The sequence below is a fragment of the Ictidomys tridecemlineatus genome, chromosome 4, assembly GCF_052094955.1.
Source record: "Ictidomys tridecemlineatus isolate mIctTri1 chromosome 4, mIctTri1.hap1, whole genome shotgun sequence".
Taxonomy (NCBI): domain Eukaryota; kingdom Metazoa; phylum Chordata; class Mammalia; order Rodentia; family Sciuridae; genus Ictidomys; species Ictidomys tridecemlineatus.
Genome location: NC_135480.1, coordinates 109,676,488 through 109,694,455, shown reverse-complemented (window position 1 = coordinate 109,694,455; position 17,968 = coordinate 109,676,488). Strand labels below are relative to the sequence as shown.

The following is a 17,968-nucleotide window of genomic DNA, read 5'->3' as shown; positions in this document are numbered from 1 at the left end:
TCCCAAATGGGCGTTACCAACAATTCTACAGGATGCCAACAGAGCTGCTGCAGTATGTGATGTTGGCAGGCCCTCGGTCAAAGAGTTAAGCGATTGCTTTGACTCCCTCTTAGAGCCCTTGAGATGTTCTTGAGCATAGGGATCCCCAAGGGGATAATGTAACATGTAACATTTCCTAAAGGTGTTTCAACAGAGAAGAAATATTAATAATATCTTCTTGAGCAGTGTTCCATAGCATGCCAGTTTGGGAAACTCTGTCTTAAAACTATATTCTTTAAATGCTGGAGGATGGAGGTGGTTTAATTGGGCCATTCTAAGATTGATTATCCACCTTCTCCAGTCTGATTTCTCAGCCAAAATGGATGAGCAGCCCATCCTGTGAGGGTTTGTGCTATAGGGTTATTTATGCCCAACTCTTTGTGACCCTTTCCTTGTTAAAATTATGGTCTCTGAAAAAGATTAACATTAAACAGGGATGAGAGGTGGGAGGGAAAGGGAGAGAGAAGGGAAATTGCATGGAAATGGAAGGTGACCCTCATTGTTATACAAAATTACATATAAGAGGATGTGAGGGGAAAGGGAAAAAAAAGATCAAGGGAGAGAAATGAATTACAGTAGATGGGGTAGAGATAGAAGATGGGAGAGGAGGGGAGGAGAGGGGGGATAGTAGAGGATAGGAAATATAGCAGAATACAACAGTCACTAGTATGGCAATATGTAAAAACGTGGATGTGTAACCGATGTGATTCTGCAATCTGTATATGGGGTAAAAATGGGAGTTCATAACCCACTTGAATCAAATGTATGAAATATGATGTCAAGAGTTTGTAATATTTTGAACAACCAATAAAAAAAAATTATGGTCTCTGATAGTTCATGTTGTAAGGATTAAGTGAGTATTCATAAGGAACACAGGGCACCCAGCATTTGACAACATGTTCAGTCAGTGTTCACTTTTGCTCTTTAGCAGGTACACCTCTGCTCTTTCCTTCTCCCAGAGTGTTGTAGGGACAGATGAGGCAAGGTACTGAAGATAGGGAAATAGTTTTATTTAGCTGCAGCCAGGTTCAGAGGGCACAGCTTTTGCTGTAATCAATCAATCCCCTGAACCCCAAGTTCAGGTAGTTTCAGAATTTTATATTCAGCATGTAAGGGAGGGGCTCAGAACTTCTCAATCTGCAGAAGTTTACATAAAAGCAGCTTTTTCTATCACTGTTCTGGGCAAGTTAACCCTTCTAGGATAACACATGAGAAGGGGAGAGCTTTTTTCTTCCCTTTCTCCCCCCATCCCCTCATCTGTTATCATGGAGCCCAATTGGTAACTCCTCTTATCTTAGAAATGTAAACATCTCTGTGAAGCTCCAGCTCAAGGCTCAAAGGCCTTGTTTACACATTTCTATAAACTACTATACTGGATACATGTTTGTGAAAACCTAGTAAGGGGGGTCCAGCTCCTGGAGTGCTGATTTCTTCCAGACTAGCAGCCAAGTAAAATAGGGTGACACGTTATCTACACTGAATTCTTTTGTAGAAACCCTTTTGCTGACGGTCCTAAAATTAGCCATGGTGAAGATTTCTGGAGAAGGCTAGTTAAGATTTTCTGTGGAGAAATGGGGTGCCACTACAAGAGTGCCCTCCCTCTGCCCAGCTCTGCTCTGCAGAATGGCCTTCTTCTGGCTAGGCTCATTTTTTTTTTTTTTTTAAAGAAAGAGTGAGGGGGGGGAAGAGAGAGAGAGAGAGAGAGAGAGAGAGAGAGAGAGAGAGAGAGAATTTTTAATATTTATTTTTTAGTTCTCGGCGGACACAATATCTTTGTTGGTATGTGGTGCTGAGGATCGAACCCGGGCCGCACGCATGCCAGGCGAGTGCGCTACTGCTTGAGCCACATCCCCAGCCGGCCAGGCTCATTTTTGCAGCCTATTCAAGGAAGCCTTTCTTAACTCTGCCCTTCCAAGTCCCTATGGTGCTTTGCTTAGCTTTTTCATTAGACTGAAGTTTCTCTGAGCCAGGGATGGGTCCAACAGGGAGTGTTCACAGGGACACTCAAATGAAGTAGCATTGACAAGTACAGGACAAGCTCTGGGATGGCTAGGTGTTGGGGCAAAGATAAAGGAGGTTTATCACATAGGTCCAGATTCTGTAATCTCTACCTACAGACTAGATTGTCCCTTGAGGTCACACCAGTTAATCTATCCTCTATCAGATGACCCTCTTAGATATCCTGCAGGCACTCTTCATTCAACATGTCCCATGTTAGCACGACTCTTCAGTTCCTGGTCTCGTTTTTCTCCTAGGGTTGCAACCATAGGGGCTCTCCCAGTCTGGAATGCTTGTTTTTTTTTTTTTTATTACTGAGGATTGATCCCAGGGGCACTTTACCACTAAGCTGTATCCCATTCCTTTTAATTTTTTATTTTGAGACAGGGGCTTGCTAAATTGCTGAGGCTGGCCCTGAACTTGTAGTCCTGCTTTGGCCTCCTCATTCACTAGGATTACTGGTGCGTGTCACCACACCTGGCCCTTAATGCACTCTTAATACTTGTGTTGAAGGGCATTACTTTTTGGTGAGAAAGTAATGAAGGCCCTTTCCTTTCAACCTTTAGATTGGGATGTCTGTGCTGAAGAGACAGTGTGCACTGGACATCTGCGGAGCCATCTTATAGGGTTAATGGGATTCTGTCTGCCCTGACCTGTCTGTCCCTGTGCCCTTGCCTTGGCAAGTTCCTTCCTTTCTTTCAGCACTGTTCTAGTGGTTCTTCCTCTTCTCTTGCTTCATTTGTCCTGGTTGCCCCAGACCCTGGCAACCATTTCCTCTCTTTTCCCTTCTATCTGAGGTCCATATCATCTTTTACATTTCATTGTCCCGGAAGCCCCTTTTGAGGGAGTGGTCATTTTACCAGCTGGCTCTACTCCATTCACTTCTCCTTCTCTGTAGCTGCCACACCTCAAACTTCACCCATCACTGAACTACTGGGTACTGAATCCCACTGGTGTGTCATTTTATGCTGTTGGCTGCTTCCTCCTTAGCTTCCACAACACAACATTCTACTGGATTTTTTTTCCTGCTTCACCAAGCATCTCTTCAGCACCTTCTTTAGTTTGTCCCTTAAATATTGGTGAGGATGACCCCATTTGGATGTCCTACAAATACTCTTCATTCAACATGTCCCATATTATTATGGCTCATCAGTTCCTGGCCCCCTTTATTCACTCCATGATCCTGCCAGCAGTTACTCTGAATCCTGTCATGGCCTAAATGTGTCCTGTTCCCTCATCCTGCTCCCCATAAAGGGAATATGAGGCCCCAGGGCGTCACACACACTAGGCAAGCACTCTACCACTGAGCTACATCCCCAGCCCTTAGTTCACTCAATTGCGCAGGCTGGCCTTGAACTTGTGATCCTCCTGGCTTTTGTGTTTACTCTGGCTCTGCAGAAGTCACACTATTATCTGATCAGCCTCCTGAGTAACTGGGATTATAGGGATGCACAGAATCTGCCCACCCCCCAAATTCTTAAAACCTAATACTCATTGTGATAGTATTAACAAGTGGGGCCTTTTGGAAATGACTGAATCATGAATTCTGTCCATATGAATGGGATTAGTGCCTTAAAAAAGAGGATGAAGGGAGCTGCCTTAGTTCTATCATGTGAGGATGTAAGAGAATGCACCATCTTTGAGGTAGCAAACTCTTATTAGACACCCAATCTACTAGTACCTTGATCTTAGTCTCCAGAACTTATAAGCAATATAAATTTCTATTATTTATAAATTACCTAGTTTAAGATATTCTGTTATGGCAGCCAAAATAGAATAACAGAAATGCCCTGAATCTTAATTCTTATTTCTGAGCCTGTTAGTGTTTTCACCCTGCCTGGATTCCCTTAAGTTGCTTATTTAGGTTGTGCTTGGAGACCAACTTCCCTAAGAAGCTTCACGGAGAAATCCTTTCCTGTCTCACCCAGACCTCCAGCCTAGGTGAGATGTCCATGTTTTGTGGTTACTCTGGCTCTGCAGAGGTCACACTATTACCTGATCAAGAGGCAGTGGTGGAGGGCAGGACACAGATATAAGAGCTCTAGTGAAGACTCATACTATGCTTTGCTTTACTTGCTGATGGATCTCTAATATGTATGGACAGAAGTTAGGGCTGAATAAATATTGAACAGATGAACAGAGCCATCCCTCCCTCTACAATCAATGTTCCTACAAAATCTTGGAAACAGGGGGCACTAGCTTGGAATGAGATGCCTACCACTGGGCTCTAAGAAAGCTCCTGGGAAGAGGATGGGGCTATGCTTCCCCATTCCTGGTGTCAAAGGCTAATGAGATGCTTGGCAAGCTTCTACCCTGAGCCGAAAAGTAGAAGGAACAGAAGACAGGAGGGAAAGAGATAATCACATTTATTGACTGATGGATAGGATAAATAGACAAGTCATGAATCTGAGCCAGCCTTTCCCAGAATTGTTCTGCCTGGTTTCTGCCCTGGTCTACCCAGAGAGTCAGAGGCCAGCTTTCTGGGTCAATACCAGGAAGGAGACAGCCCTGGGCCACAGCTCTCAAAACTCCATCTGTACTGCCTTGGTGGGTACCATCAGCCTGTGCTACAGATCAGTTCTAGGGACCTGCCCCATCACTGTCTATTGTCCTGGGTCTGAAAGCCTGTGCTCACTGACTTGTCCAGCCACAGGAGGCCAAAATGGCCTAGATGAGAAGACAGTGGAGAAGGGGATGAGTCCCTGGAATTGGCTGCAGGAGACCCTGGCACAGTGCAGGGAGGACTCAGGAAGTGATGGGCTAGAGTGAGGCAAAAATCACAGCTGGGCCAATGTAGCCCAGTGAAGAGTTTCCAAGCTCAGAAGATATTGTCCTCCTGGAACTTCTCTCCTAAGTGAAAACGGCTGAAGAGGAAGGGGCTCATGTTGATGGTCTGGAAGTGGCCATCCAGCACCATTTCTGCCACAGCTCGCCCCACGGCAGGGGCATGCTGGAGCCCATGACCACTGAAGCCTGTGGCAAAGTACATGTTGACGACTAGTGGGTGGGGCCCCACCACGCCATTCTGGTCAAAAGTGTTGTAGTCGTAATAGCCAGCCCAGGCGTTCCGAACCTGTAGGTACACAAGATGCTTGGGTTTTCAGGAAGACTGCAGACATATTCAACCCTCTTTTTATTTCCCCTTCCAGTACAGGGGCTTGACCCCAGAGCCTCATGCCAGATTAGCATTCTACCACTGAGCTACACCCCCAGCTGAGGGTCGCATTAAGTAGCTGAGGCTGGTTTGCAATCCTTTTGCTTCAGCCTCCTGAGTAGCTGGACATTATAGGCATGTGCCACTAAGCCTGGCTTCAACCATCACTGTTCGTCAGGAGTCAGCTGCTGAGGATGGGACGGGTTCAAATGACTCTTTAGCAGTTATGAGATAGTAGAAACAAGGCAGTAGATAGATTCAAGGGGACTAAGATACTCCAGTATCATCCTTCTTGTCCAATGTCCAAAAGCAAATAGGAAAAACTATACCCTGCTAGTTACCTTTAGACTCTGAAAAGCTGGTACCCTCTCAGCCAAATGGGGCCAAACCCTGTCCTGGAAGAAATTATGGTCCACATCCAGGTTTGTTGAGTCTGGCTCCTCTTCCTGGGTGAGAAAAGGGGACAAGACTTATACTGCCTAAGACATAAGGGCAGACTTAGACCTCATTGATCCTTTTAATCAATCCCCCCAATAGGTGGGGAACCCAGAGAAAAGGTCCTAGTTCTAATGGGTAGGTAGTAAAGAAGCTACAGCATCAATGGCACAGGATTTATCCCACCCCAACCCCACCAAAAAACAAGACAAAACAAAACAAAACACCTGGCTCTTTTATGGCAAATAGTCTATTTAGTCTATGTCCCTTCCCAACACTGCTCGCCCGACCTCCCCTTAACTTACCTCAGTGGGGCTACAACCCCCTAGGTAGTTGTTGCCTAATCCTTCCCGGCGGAAGTAGACTCCATTTGTGTTTGCAACAAATGGCATCTCCAGGCCTGGACCTTGGGGACAGTGCCATACATACACATACCTGTCATAATCAGGGGGTTAGTGTATCATAGGAACAGCATGGCTAGCAATCCCCTCCACCTCATCCACACACACATATACACAAGCACATGCATATGCACAACCAACATTTATATTTCTTTCTTTTCTTCCACTAATGTCCTGGGATGCCCTGAGGGAAGCTACCTTTTTCTTGGCTCCACAGGTAGCTTGGTGCCCTGCAGGGTACCAGGTGGCCCCTTCCCAATACCAGCCAGCTCTGCTATTTGCCCAGACCAGGCTCCTGCAGCATTGATCACAATGGCACATTCCACTGGTTGGTACTCCAGGCTGTTGTTCATTTTCACCTACAGGCACCAGAAGATGAGGGGAGGGAGGGCCTGGTCCATGAGACACACACTTCCCCTAAGCCTTAGTTTACCCATGCTGAAAAGCAGGTAGAAGACTAACATCAGGATAGTTATTACTTTTCTTGTCCCTCCACTGTGTTAAGCATACAGGAACTAGGGACTTACGTGGACTTCATAGATCCTTTTCAAGACCACCTCCTCCCCACTTGAGGTCACCATGCGGTTAGATGAAGTGATAAAACCTGTGGGAAAGAAATCAAATATAAGCCTTCGGAGCTGGAGGTGAAGCTCAACAGCACAGCACGCACGTGCTTAGCATGAGAGATGCCCTGCTTCAGTCTCCAGCACTATCCATGCTGCACCCCTAGTAAAAAAGTCCTTGAGGTAGGTTAGGGGTGGGGAATAGGGTTTCCACTGGTTTCTGTTTTTCTTTTTTTTGTAGAACTGGGGATTGAACCCAGGGGTGCTCTACCACTAAGCTATATCCCCAACTTTTTATTGAGACAGGGTTTCACTAAGTTGCCCAGGCTGCCTTCAAACTTGAGATCCTCCTGCTTCAGCCTCCTGAGCCAATGAACGGGATTACAGGGTGCGCTACCTCACCCAGCTTCCTTGGTTCCTAAGGAAAGAAAGCTAGAATGATGGGTGCTTTTCTAGACACTGAAGTGAACAGAAATCAGGTAGCCAGGACAACTTGGCCACACACAGAACAGAACAGTGCTGGAACTGTGAAACAGGTCAGAAGTCACAAAGCAGTCTAGTGAGGGGTAATGTCAGGCTATCTATCCCTAGCCCTCAGGGAGAAGGTCTCGGGCACTGACCCTTGCTTAACCTGTGAGAAGATGGGCCCCAATGTAGACCATACTCTGGGTGATAGACAAAAGCAGGGGGAATGGGGCCATGGACTCACGTGTCACCTCTCCCTGGCAGAAAAGGACTCCCATGGACTGGAGCTTCCGCCGAAGCCCCTGAAGCAGAGACCAGGGGTCAAACCAACCTTCACCCTCCATCCCTGAGATAAGAAAAAGAGCACCCACAAAGAGGGATTAGGACTCTCTTCTCAAGAGTATATTTCTAGTCAACCCCACCCCTAGTATTTTTCTAGGGCTGGGAAGCCAGGGAAGGTCATCTTGACCAACTGAATCAGAGAGTCCAATCCTGCTAAAGGGCAGAAAAACAGCATGGCTTGGGGCAGACCTTCATTGCCAAGAAGGAAAACAGTTCTCCTTCATTATGGCCCTGGCATACTAAGCCCCCAAACCACCATCTTCAGGGAAAAAACTGTCCCTTCTACAGGCAAACCTCACCATAAGATGCCAGGGCCACTCCCTTCGTGTTCATCCAGGGAAACTTGTTCTGAAGCTGCTCAGGAGACATCAGACAAACTTTGGCCCCTTCCTGTCTGAGAAAAATGTATAGGTCTGCATACAGTGAGTATGTGAAAGAAGCAAATATGAATCTCAACTCTACAAGCAGGGAGTCCAGCTCATTCATGTCACTTCCCTGTCCTAAATGCCCTGATTTTTCCTCACTGCTGAATGGGCAAAAAGACCCAGCTTCCTAGTCAAGGTCCCTCAGTATCTAGACCTTCTTTCCTTCCCTACTCCTGCATTTTCTTTTAATATACTTATTTCTTCTGATTTCCTACCCATTCCATGTATTTTCATGACACAGTGGGGAATTCTGTTCCCTCTACTCCTCCCATGACAGCCTCCCTCTCCACCACGTAGTATAATCCTATCCATCAGCACAAGTATCTTGTCTGGGACCCTGTTCTCCAAAGGCAGGAGAATGTAGGTGCTAAAGAAAACTCATGAGCCAAAGTGTCTGGTTTTAGTCAAATCCCAGTGCCACCATTTATTAAGTCCTTGTGCCTCAATATCCCCACATGTGAAACAAGGATTTTCTGATGATTAAATGAGTTAATACTAGCAAAGCATTTAGGAGATTACCTGTCACTAGTTAGATTTGTAGAGGTTTTATTAAAGAAAGCCTCCATTCATTATGTATCACAAGGATTCCCACCCTTGACTGATTCTGAAATTCACTTAGGGTAGAGGCTGCTAAATATGACCTGTTGCTTCTTTTTCTAAATGAGGCACACTGAATCATTTATATTTTTATCTATGGTAACTTTTATGGCAGAGCTGAGTGGCTGCAATAAAGATAAAATGGCTGGCAAAGCCTAAAATATTTACTTGCTGGCCATTTACAAAAAATGTTTGCTAGGGCTGGAGATGTGGCTCAAGCGGTAGCGCGCTCGCCTGGCATGCGTGTGGCCCGGGTTCAATCCTCAGCACCACATACAAACAAAGATGTTGTGTCCACCAAAAACTAAAAAATAAATATTAAAAATTCTCTCTCTCTCTCTTAAAAAAAAAAAAGATGTTTGCTAGCTGGCTGCGGTGGTGCATGCCTGTAACTCCAGCAGCTACGGAGGCTAAGACAGGAGGATAGCAATGGCGAGGCACTAAGCAACTCAGTAAGACCCTGTCTGTAAATAAAATACAAATAGGGCTGGGGATGTGGCTCAGTGGTTGAGTGGCTCTGAGTTCAATCCCCAGTACCCCTACCCCACTCCATAGAAAGAAAATGTTGGCTGACCTCTAACTTAGGGTTCCTGTTTAAAAACTCAGATTCCCAGAACCTCCCTAGAATCTAGTTTATTAGGTCTGAGACATGTCCTAGGTCATTCTTATGATCTGGCAAATGCAAGAACCACTGTAGTGTTCTTTCCATATCTGCATGACAACTGTTAGCACTGGGTATCCAGGATATGCACGAATTCACCTTTCCTGACAAACTGATCTCCTAGAGAGTAGGCACCTGGGCCATCAACTCCAGCTTCCCAGTTTTTAATTTGGTTACAGAACTCACCAAAAATGTGAGGTTGGGAAGTAGCAAGGGATGTGCTAAGCACCCACCTCTGCATTTTCACCCTATTTTCCAAGGTCGAAGCACTCTTTTCTGAAGCCAGCAAGAGATAGCCTGAGGGGTTGAACTGGAGGTCCACGGGAGGAGAATCCACCACAGCCAGGTACTCCTAATGAAAGAAAAGGTGCTCAAAGAGGCTGACTTAAAGAAAAGAGTATTCCTGGCCTTCTCACCCACAGTTCCTAGCACCCAAACCAGAAAGCCAAACCAGAAAGATGGTCTCCTTTAGGCGCCCATACTGGGAAGAAAAGCAAGGGTTCAGACTCCCAGTTGTTTGAATCATTTCTGCTCCCTGTATCCCATTGCTAGATGGACTGCTCCTCCTTCTGGGATCACCACCCCAACCCCTCAAATCTCATAGCACACACATTGATGTTCCGTAGAAAGTCGACTGAAAAGAGGGAGAGCTGGACATTCTCAGGCAATGAGAACTGCTGACGAATACCGCCTACAGAAAGCACTGTGGAGGCCTTTGAATACTGTGGAAAGACAAGAAAAGTTGAAGTACATCAGTATGTGAATGGAATACTGCAATGCAAGTTTAGAGTTCCAGACCTAAAGTTAAAGAAAAATCCTATTTGTAAATATATAATCTAAGAGGTGTAGGGGTGGGTGAACCTCTATGCAAGCCAACCAGCAACTCAAAGATAAACATAAAATTGCTATGGGCAAATGAGAAGTGCAGAGAGGGCTGTTCATCTACAAAGGGTTCCACATAGTGGACCAAATGGTAATGACCTGGAAATCCAAGGTCAGGAGATTAATATTTGACTATTAGAAAACCCAAGGATGTGGCCAAAGTACAAAGACTTACAGTTAGCTGGCAATGGCAAATAGAAATAACTAAATGAAAAAACTAAGTAATGGAACCTAAAAGAACATTAAGATAGCTGTTTGCATTAACAATAGCTTGAATGCAGGCTCTTTTGGCCAGGCCTTTGAGATCTAGAAAGATCCAACATTGTGGAATATCTTTTCAAAGCCAAAAACTTTATGCAATGCTCCTGGTTTGCAGAAGAATCTGGGACTATTTCTTTCTCATAAAGGTCAAAAGTCCAAAGCACAATTCCTGTCTTTGGGATCTCCAAAGATTGAAGTCTTTCCTCTAGAGTCCTTAAAATGCATCATCCTCCTTGTCCCACTCAAGACTCTGTCCGACTCCAGGCCAGGCCTCACCGTGTGGTCTCGTTCCACCACCAGTACCCGAATGCCATCTCCTTTCTTTTGCAGCTTCTTCAGCCAAAAGGCTACAGACAAACCAAGCACACCGCCTCCAACGATCACCACATCTGAGTGTTCGGGGGGCAGGTGGCTAGTGTCATACAGTGGAGTAGAGGCCTCTCCAGGCAGGATGGACTTGATCTTCTTCTTAATCTCAGACACCTTTTCATCCCAGTCTGTGGGACATAGTTGTGGTTAGAGGGCCATTTGTTTCCTTCACATGGTGGGGATTTGGAGGACAGGCACAGAAAAAGGTGGAAATACATAGGCACTTGTGTTGGCAGCCCCCACTTTTATCCCTTCTCATGAGGACAACTCTCACTCATATTGTCACAGCTTTGCTGGCTGTATGGTCTATATACCAACAGACTGTCTCCCTTTTCATGTATCATGTCCGGCACTGCAGGATTCAATTTCCTAAAATGAACACTTTCTACTCTGTCCTGTAGGCAAGGTGACTCACATATACTTATCTCCTATACAGACTTCTCTCCCTCTAGACTCAGATATTCAAATTCACTGACATCTCCACTAGCATATTCTAGGTTCACAGAAGAGGTCCTGGTACACCCCACGTTGCAGCATTCTTTAAAGCATGGTACCTTTAAGTGGCACCTTATCCTGGAGATCCATCACCACCAGTAAACCGCCATTTACAGAGGATCTGTCACTCAAGAAGGTCTGCCTTGGGATCCACACATCTGCCTGGGTCCTACAAACTCTGACAGGCAAGCTCTCCTCCCCAAGCTGACCCATTGTCCTGCCAGTGTGGGCCCGGGTCCCGGCCCTGAAGGTCACATAGCCGGAAGTATCCCAGAACCACAATACCCTCTTCAACTTTACCCAGAGTAGAGCCTCCTCTGTGCGTGCCTAGTCCCCGAATCAAGAGGCCCCGGCCGGAACGGAGCTGCAGCACGCTCCGGAACATGGCCCAGCACTAGTAAAAGCTTTACCACCGCTACCATCGGCGTGGTCAGAGCCCTGCGCCGACGGGCATTCAGAACAGCGCGCCCATTGGTTAGCAGTCCTCCTAGGCCCCACCCCTCCACGCTATAGGCAGCCACCTCCCCGTGACCACCCCAGGAGCCCCGCCTATGCTCGTCCCAACCCACCATTGGCCTGGCTTGCTTATACGTCAGTCCTACGCGTCCTCGGAGGACACGGGGAGGAAACCCACTCTCTCAAAACGGAAGTGCATTAAGCCGGTTTCCGGGACCGCTGGTGTGACGTGTCCCGCGTTTGGCGCAGCAGGAAGCGGCGGTGATAGCGGCCGAGTTCCCGGTGCCGGCCCCAGCTCCTCTCCAGCTGCCGCCATGCTCGACTTCTTCACCATTTTCTCCAAGGGCGGGCTCGTGCTCTGGTGCTTCCAGGGCGTGAGCGACTCATGCACCGGGCCCGTTAACGCGTTGATTCGTTCCGTGCTGCTGCAGGTACCACCCCCGCGGGATCAGAACTCTGGTCTCTTTCTCACTGACCCCATCTATGGTCTCCCTTCAACTGTTCATCCTGCGCCTCCCTCCCCCTACTCCCGGCCACCCACCCTAAACTGGCCACTCACGGGTCACCCGGACTCTCTACCGCCCCTTCAGACTACCTCGCAACTTTGCGACAACCCCCGCCTCCAATAATGGGACTCTAAGCCGGATTTTGGCTCCTCTTAGGACTATATCTGCTCTCTCCGCTCACCAGTGGCACCTTGGTTTTCTGTTATTTGGAGGCTGGGTGAAATTATGGATGAGTGTGTATACCTTTAATAAACTGTAAATGGTGCACAGCTGTTAGTAGATCTGATTGTTTATAGATTTCTCTTCTGGTTTCCATGTGTCTTGCCTCCCGTCTCAACTCTTTCTTACTGTTGGGATTCTGGAAATGCCCCAGCATCCTCTTGCCCTCAGGATAGGGTTTGACTTTGCGGGGACGTCTCATTCTTTTCCAAAGGTAATCTTGTAGGTGACCAAGTCTGTGTTCTGTGGGGATAGCCTGAACCCTGAGACATACTCTTTTTCTAGGAGCGGGGAGGTAACAACTCCTTCACCCATGAAGCCCTCACACTCAAGTATAAACTGGACAACCAGTTTGAGCTGGTGTTTGTGGTAAGTTGGGATATTTTAGAGAGACGGTGATTACATTTTGAACATAGTCCTCATTATTAAAGAGAACTCTGATTAATTGTACCCAGTGTATGTGATGAAGTAACTAATAAAACTAGGAAAGTGAAAAGGGGAAAGGAAGCAACGTCTGGGCCAGACAGTGAGCTTGGCTGCCTCTCAGGATAGGGAAACCTGCCAGGTAGCTGAGCCTATCTCTGGAGGCCTGGGTTGGGTTGGCTTCCCTCCATTCTGGTCTGGCATGTAAGCAGATCTGTGGGCTCTGTTTTCTCCTCTAAACAGGTTGGTTTTCAGAAGATTCTAACACTGACGTATGTAGACAAATTGATAGATGATGTGCACCGGCTGTTTCGAGACAAGTACCGCACAGAGATCCAACAGCAAAGTGCTTTAAGTCTGTTGAATGGCACTTTTGATTTCCAAAATGACTTCCTGCGGCTTCTTCGGTGAGAAGGCCTCCTTTATCCAAAATCAGCTTCTTTGCTTTGATGAGTCCCATCCTGACAGTGTTTCAAGGGTGGTAAATTGTGTTAAAAGCCACGTATAATTTGCTACCTAGTTTTGATTTTTGATATGATGTCTTCTCTTTGGGTTTTATTTTCCTTCTCCATGAAGTTGAAAGATCAACCATTCTTCTCTCTTTAGCGAAGCTGAGGAGAGCAGTAAGATCCGCGCTCCCACTACCATGAAGAAATATGAAGATTCTGAAAAGGCTAAGAAACCTGTAAGATCCATGATTGAAACACGGGGGGAAAAGCCCAAGGAAAAAGCAAAGAACAGCAAAAAAAAGGGGACCAAGAAGGAAGGTAATTTTAAGCCCCTTGGACACACTGAGACATGAAAGGTGTCTAACGTGGCACTAAGGACTGAGGTGTTCCTTTCTTTTTTCTTTGCCTCCCAGACACTCAATATATTTACCACCCTGTCATCCCCTGATGATTCCCAAGATGTCTGGTCCAAATGTCCTCTTAAAGATTTGGAAGACTTTGTCTATTTGGGTGGGATTTGGTCTTTTTTTTTTTTTAATCTCCAATGAGACTTCTCCCAACAGGTTCTGATGGCCCTTTGGCTACCAGCAAAGCAGCCCCTGCAGAAAAGTCAGGTCTCTCAGTGGGGGCCGAGAATGGAGTAGAACTTTCTAAAGAGGAGCAGATACGCAGGAAGAGAGAAGAGTTCATTCAGAAGCATGGGAGGGGTATGGACAAATCCAGGTGAGCATTCTGACTGGCACTAGTTCTAAATACATGGACATTGGGGCAAGGGAGCTTGTATCTCTGGCTTATGTTCTTTCTTGGTTCTCCACCATAACCCTTTGCAGCAAGTCCGTGAAGTCAGATGCTCCCAAAGAGAAGGGCAAAAAAGCCCCCCGGGTGTGGGAACTAGGTGGCTGTGCTAACAAGGAAGTCTTGGATTATAGCACTCCTACCACCAATGGAACTCCAGAGGCTGCCCTGTCTGAGGACATCAACTTGGTAAGAGGAAACAGACCCGCATGAAGTTCACCATTAATTAGAAATTAGGAAGAAGCAAGAGACTAGGAAGGCAATATTTGAATTTGAGTGAGGGGATGAATTATATTTGGAGCCTCCCCCGATTGGAGATAGCAGTGTTGATAGGGTAAATCCTTGGCTCTTATCCCTCAGAGCCTGTAGTGTTCCTGATCCCACCTCCTTCCTTTCCCCACATCCTCCAGATTCGAGGGACTGGGCCTGGGGGGCAGCTTCAGGACCTGGATTGCAGCAGCTCAGATGATGAAGGGGCCGCTCAAAACTCCACCAAATCTAGGTAGGGGGATTTCAGGTGGGGAGAGGTATATTTGGCTGCACAACTAATAGACCATAACTTCTGTCTGCGGCTTTATGTGTATTTGATCTCTTGTGCCTGCAGTGCTACCAAGGGAACTCTGGGTGGCATGTTTGGGATGCTGAAGGGCCTTGTGGGTTCCAAGAGCTTGAGTCGTGAAGACATGCAATCTGTGCTGGACAAGATGCGTGATCATCTCATTGGTAAGTTCTGAGGTCTGGACTGATTCATTCATGGAGTAGAGCTGGCAGGAAGCAGAACACAGTTTCTAAGTGGTGCCACAAGGATCAGTCACTGTTGACACAGAACTCACACCTGTCCCCATCTCTTCGCAGCTAAGAATGTGGCTGCAGACATTGCCGTCCAGCTCTGTGAATCTGTTGCCAACAAGTTAGAAGGGAAGGTGATGGGGACATTCAGCAGTAAGTATCTCCATGTTAAAATGTGCCTGTGCTTACTGAGAGGTTAAACACACTCCATTCTTATGACTTAACAAGTTCCTTGTCTTCTAAACCTTATTATATAGCCTAGAGTTTTTAGGAAGGTAAATGAGTTAATACTTACAAAGTGCTTAGACCAGCATAGATTGAAATTCTGTGACTAGATCCTAGTTTATGGTTCTGGTCTGCTAGCTCAGAAAGGTGTTGGGCATTTTTTAGTACATTCTTTGGGTCTCATGCTGAGTTCCCTACTGCTTCCTTTTCAGCGGTGACTTCCACAGTCAAGCAAGCTCTACAGGAGTCTCTGGTGCAGATTCTGCAGCCGCAGCGTCGAGTAGACATGCTCCGGGATATCATGGATGCCCAGCGTCGCCAGCGCCCTTATGTTGTCACCTTCTGTGGTGTTAATGGAGTGGGGAAGTCTACTAATCTTGCCAAGGTCAGTGCAGTTTCCCAGGCTGTCATTGATAACTTCTTTACTCTGTTTTAGAACCATGTTCTAGGTGACAGGTTTCTTAATTCTTTTGCACAGATATCCTTCTGGCTGTTAGAGAATGGCTTCAGTGTTCTCATTGCTGCCTGTGACACATTTCGTGCTGGGGCTGTGGAGCAGCTGAGAACACATACCCGGCGTCTGACTGCCCTACATCCCCCAGAAAAGCATGGTGGCCGCACGATGGTGCAGTTGTTTGAAAAGGGCTATGGCAAGGATGCTGCTGGTATTGCCATGGAAGCCATTGCCTTTGGTAAAGTGCACAGAAAGCGTGGGCTTGTTGGGGGTTCTTTTATCCTTGGGCACTCTTGGAATTTGCCCAGAGGATCAGCCTTCTGCTATTACAGACTTCACTGCTGAGTAACAGAAAAGTCAGAATTAGTTACTTGTGGTGCTTTGCTTTAGGGTAATGTGTATAGTCGGAGATAGAGCTCATACATCCTAACCAAAGAAACTTGAATTTGCTCACTTTTATCTGATTGCTGTCCTTTCTTTAAATGTTTTTGGTGGTGGCCACGTATGGATATGTTCCTCACATTACCTTGTAACTGAATCCAGAGCCTAAGTCTTAACAGCCAGAGTAGGACTTCTTGGGAGGAAGTTGGCAGAAGCATGAGTGACAAGTGTTTGAGTTGACCACTTTTTCTTTCTCTAGCACGTAACCAAGGCTTTGATGTGGTACTGGTGGACACGGCTGGCCGCATGCAAGACAATGCTCCCCTGATGACTGCCCTGGCCAAACTCATTACTGTCAATACGCCTGACTTGGTGCTGTTTGTGGGGGAGGCCTTAGTAGGCAACGAAGCCGTGGACCAGCTGGTGAGGGCTTGGGCCTAGTTCCCTTTACAACTTAAACTTTGGCAAATCAGATGGTTCTTATACTTCTATCATATTTTCCCTTTGCAGGTCAAATTCAATAGAGCCTTGGCTGACCATTCTATGGCTCAAACACCTCGGCTCATTGATGGCATTGTCCTTACCAAATTTGACACCATTGATGACAAGGTAAGTGTGAAAAAAACAAGACAGTGAGAAAGGAGGGAGGAATGGACTTCCTTCACAAGGAAGCTGAGGCCTTAAGGATGTTAAAAAAAGCTCCATTACTGAGGGTGAGTGAAAAGGGGACTTGAGTTGATTGGTTGTTCCCTTTCTCCTCAGGTGGGAGCTGCTATTTCTATGACATACATCACAAGCAAACCCATCGTCTTTGTGGGCACTGGCCAGACCTACTGTGATCTCCGCAGTCTCAATGCCAAGGCTGTGGTGGCTGCCCTCATGAAGGCTTAATGTGGCTCTTGCCTAATACCAAATTGCCGCTTTCCCCCACAAACCCCTACTCCTGTTATCAAGAATGTGCTTTAGAGTATGTGAGCAACTTGTCTTCAGTATAGTACAAAGGCAGAGTGAGGGAGCTCTAGGAGCTTGCAGCTCCTTCCAACCCCACTTCCTTGTCAGCCCTGCCTCCATCTGCAAGGAGGACCTAATCATGTTTCAGTCACTGCCCACTGACCTTCCCTTTACCCCCTTGAGCCTCCCTCTTCCTACTCAGGCATCCCCTTCACTCTGCCTATAGACTCAGTCTCATTACAGCTTTGACCAATGGTTGGAAGACCCAACATAAGAACTTTGTGAACTAGTATGGTCATAGAGCCATCTAAGCCTAAGGAGCAGTTTGAGGTCCCAGCTCCATTAGGTTGAGAGACTCTTCTAGAGCCAGCTTTGGGTCTTAAACAGCACCTTCTCCTAGGATACACAGCTTTCAGGTCCCTGGTGCCAGGATGACATCCACTTCACTGTGGCAGTATGTGGCCTGTTCTTAATTGCTGCTAATTCAAAATCTGATGACCCCTATACTGTATTTTTTCCAAAGCATCACCTTGGCCAGAGTGATTTGTTACAAAATGAGTGAAAGGTGAGTCCCTGCTTCCCTCAAACACAGGGAACTGAGCTGCAGTGTTGCATTGGGCTTCTCAGCCTCCTGACTCTTCCCCTAGTCCTGGAATCCATGTGTAAGCCTTGCATGTTCCCCTTCCTGGGAGAAAAGCAATTATCAGAAGGGTATCCGTTGCCCCCTGCCCAGCCCAACCCTTCACCTCCTGAGCAGGTCCTGGCTTCTTTTTCATCCCTGTCTTCTACAGTGCCTGGTAGACAAGTGCTACGTTGAAGAAAACAAACCTCTTGTTAAGACTTGTCCTGTAGCTTGGTATTACAGATGTGCTATTAGTGCAATAAGGTGAAGGCTGTCTGCCCAGAGAAATACATAATTTATATAAGAAAATAAATTTCATAAATAAACTGGCTCTTAGGTCTTAAAGTTATTTTATATAGGATTCCGAATTAAAATCCCAAATCACACTATCTAGTTCTGGGACTTACAGTAAGAAGGGCAATAAAGCAGGAGCTGAGGCTGCTCCTAGGAATCAGGTAAGTAAGGTGTCATCCTAGGAATATATTACCCCATCCCAAGGTGAAAGAACAGAACTTTTAAAATTTAAGTTGTGTTATAAAAATTAGGCTTCTTATAGTACCTTGGTGCAAGTTAAGAGATTTCTACGACTGTCAAAGTAGAGCCAGGGCCCT

General features: G+C 46.5%; 2 protein-coding genes across 3 annotated transcripts; one reads left to right on the top strand and one right to left on the bottom strand.

Annotated features, from left to right (window-relative positions):
• Positions 1–4,385: 4,385 nt before the first annotated feature.
• Foxred1 (FAD dependent oxidoreductase domain containing 1) lies at positions 4,386–11,552 on the bottom strand. Of its 2 annotated transcripts, XM_005330754.5 has the most exons (11): positions 11,388–11,552; positions 10,500–10,720; positions 9,692–9,802; positions 9,314–9,432; positions 7,697–7,791; positions 7,300–7,401; positions 6,555–6,631; positions 6,226–6,386; positions 5,932–6,061; positions 5,533–5,637; positions 4,386–5,110 (listed from the first exon to the last, which is right to left on the bottom strand). In XM_005330754.5, the coding sequence occupies exons 1-11, from the start codon at positions 11,470–11,472 to the stop codon at positions 4,856–4,858; spliced, it is 1,461 nt and encodes a 486-aa protein (XP_005330811.1). In that variant the 5' UTR covers positions 11,473–11,552; the 3' UTR covers positions 4,386–4,855. The 2 variants fall into 2 exon arrangements, with proteins under 2 accessions (XP_005330811.1, XP_005330812.1); XM_005330755.5 differs by lacking the exon at positions 7,300–7,401.
• Positions 11,553–11,731: 179 nt separating this feature from the next.
• Positions 11,732–17,688, top strand: Srpra (SRP receptor subunit alpha). The gene is made up of 14 exons (XM_005330760.4): positions 11,732–11,974; positions 12,554–12,637; positions 12,935–13,098; positions 13,298–13,458; positions 13,704–13,863; positions 13,971–14,124; positions 14,346–14,437; positions 14,540–14,658; positions 14,791–14,877; positions 15,162–15,334; positions 15,428–15,641; positions 16,044–16,207; positions 16,295–16,393; positions 16,547–17,688. Exons 1-14 carry the CDS (start codon positions 11,858–11,860, stop codon positions 16,673–16,675), a joined length of 1,917 nt encoding a protein of 638 aa, XP_005330817.2. The 5' UTR covers positions 11,732–11,857; the 3' UTR covers positions 16,676–17,688.
• The last annotated feature ends 280 nt before the right edge of the window (positions 17,689–17,968 follow it).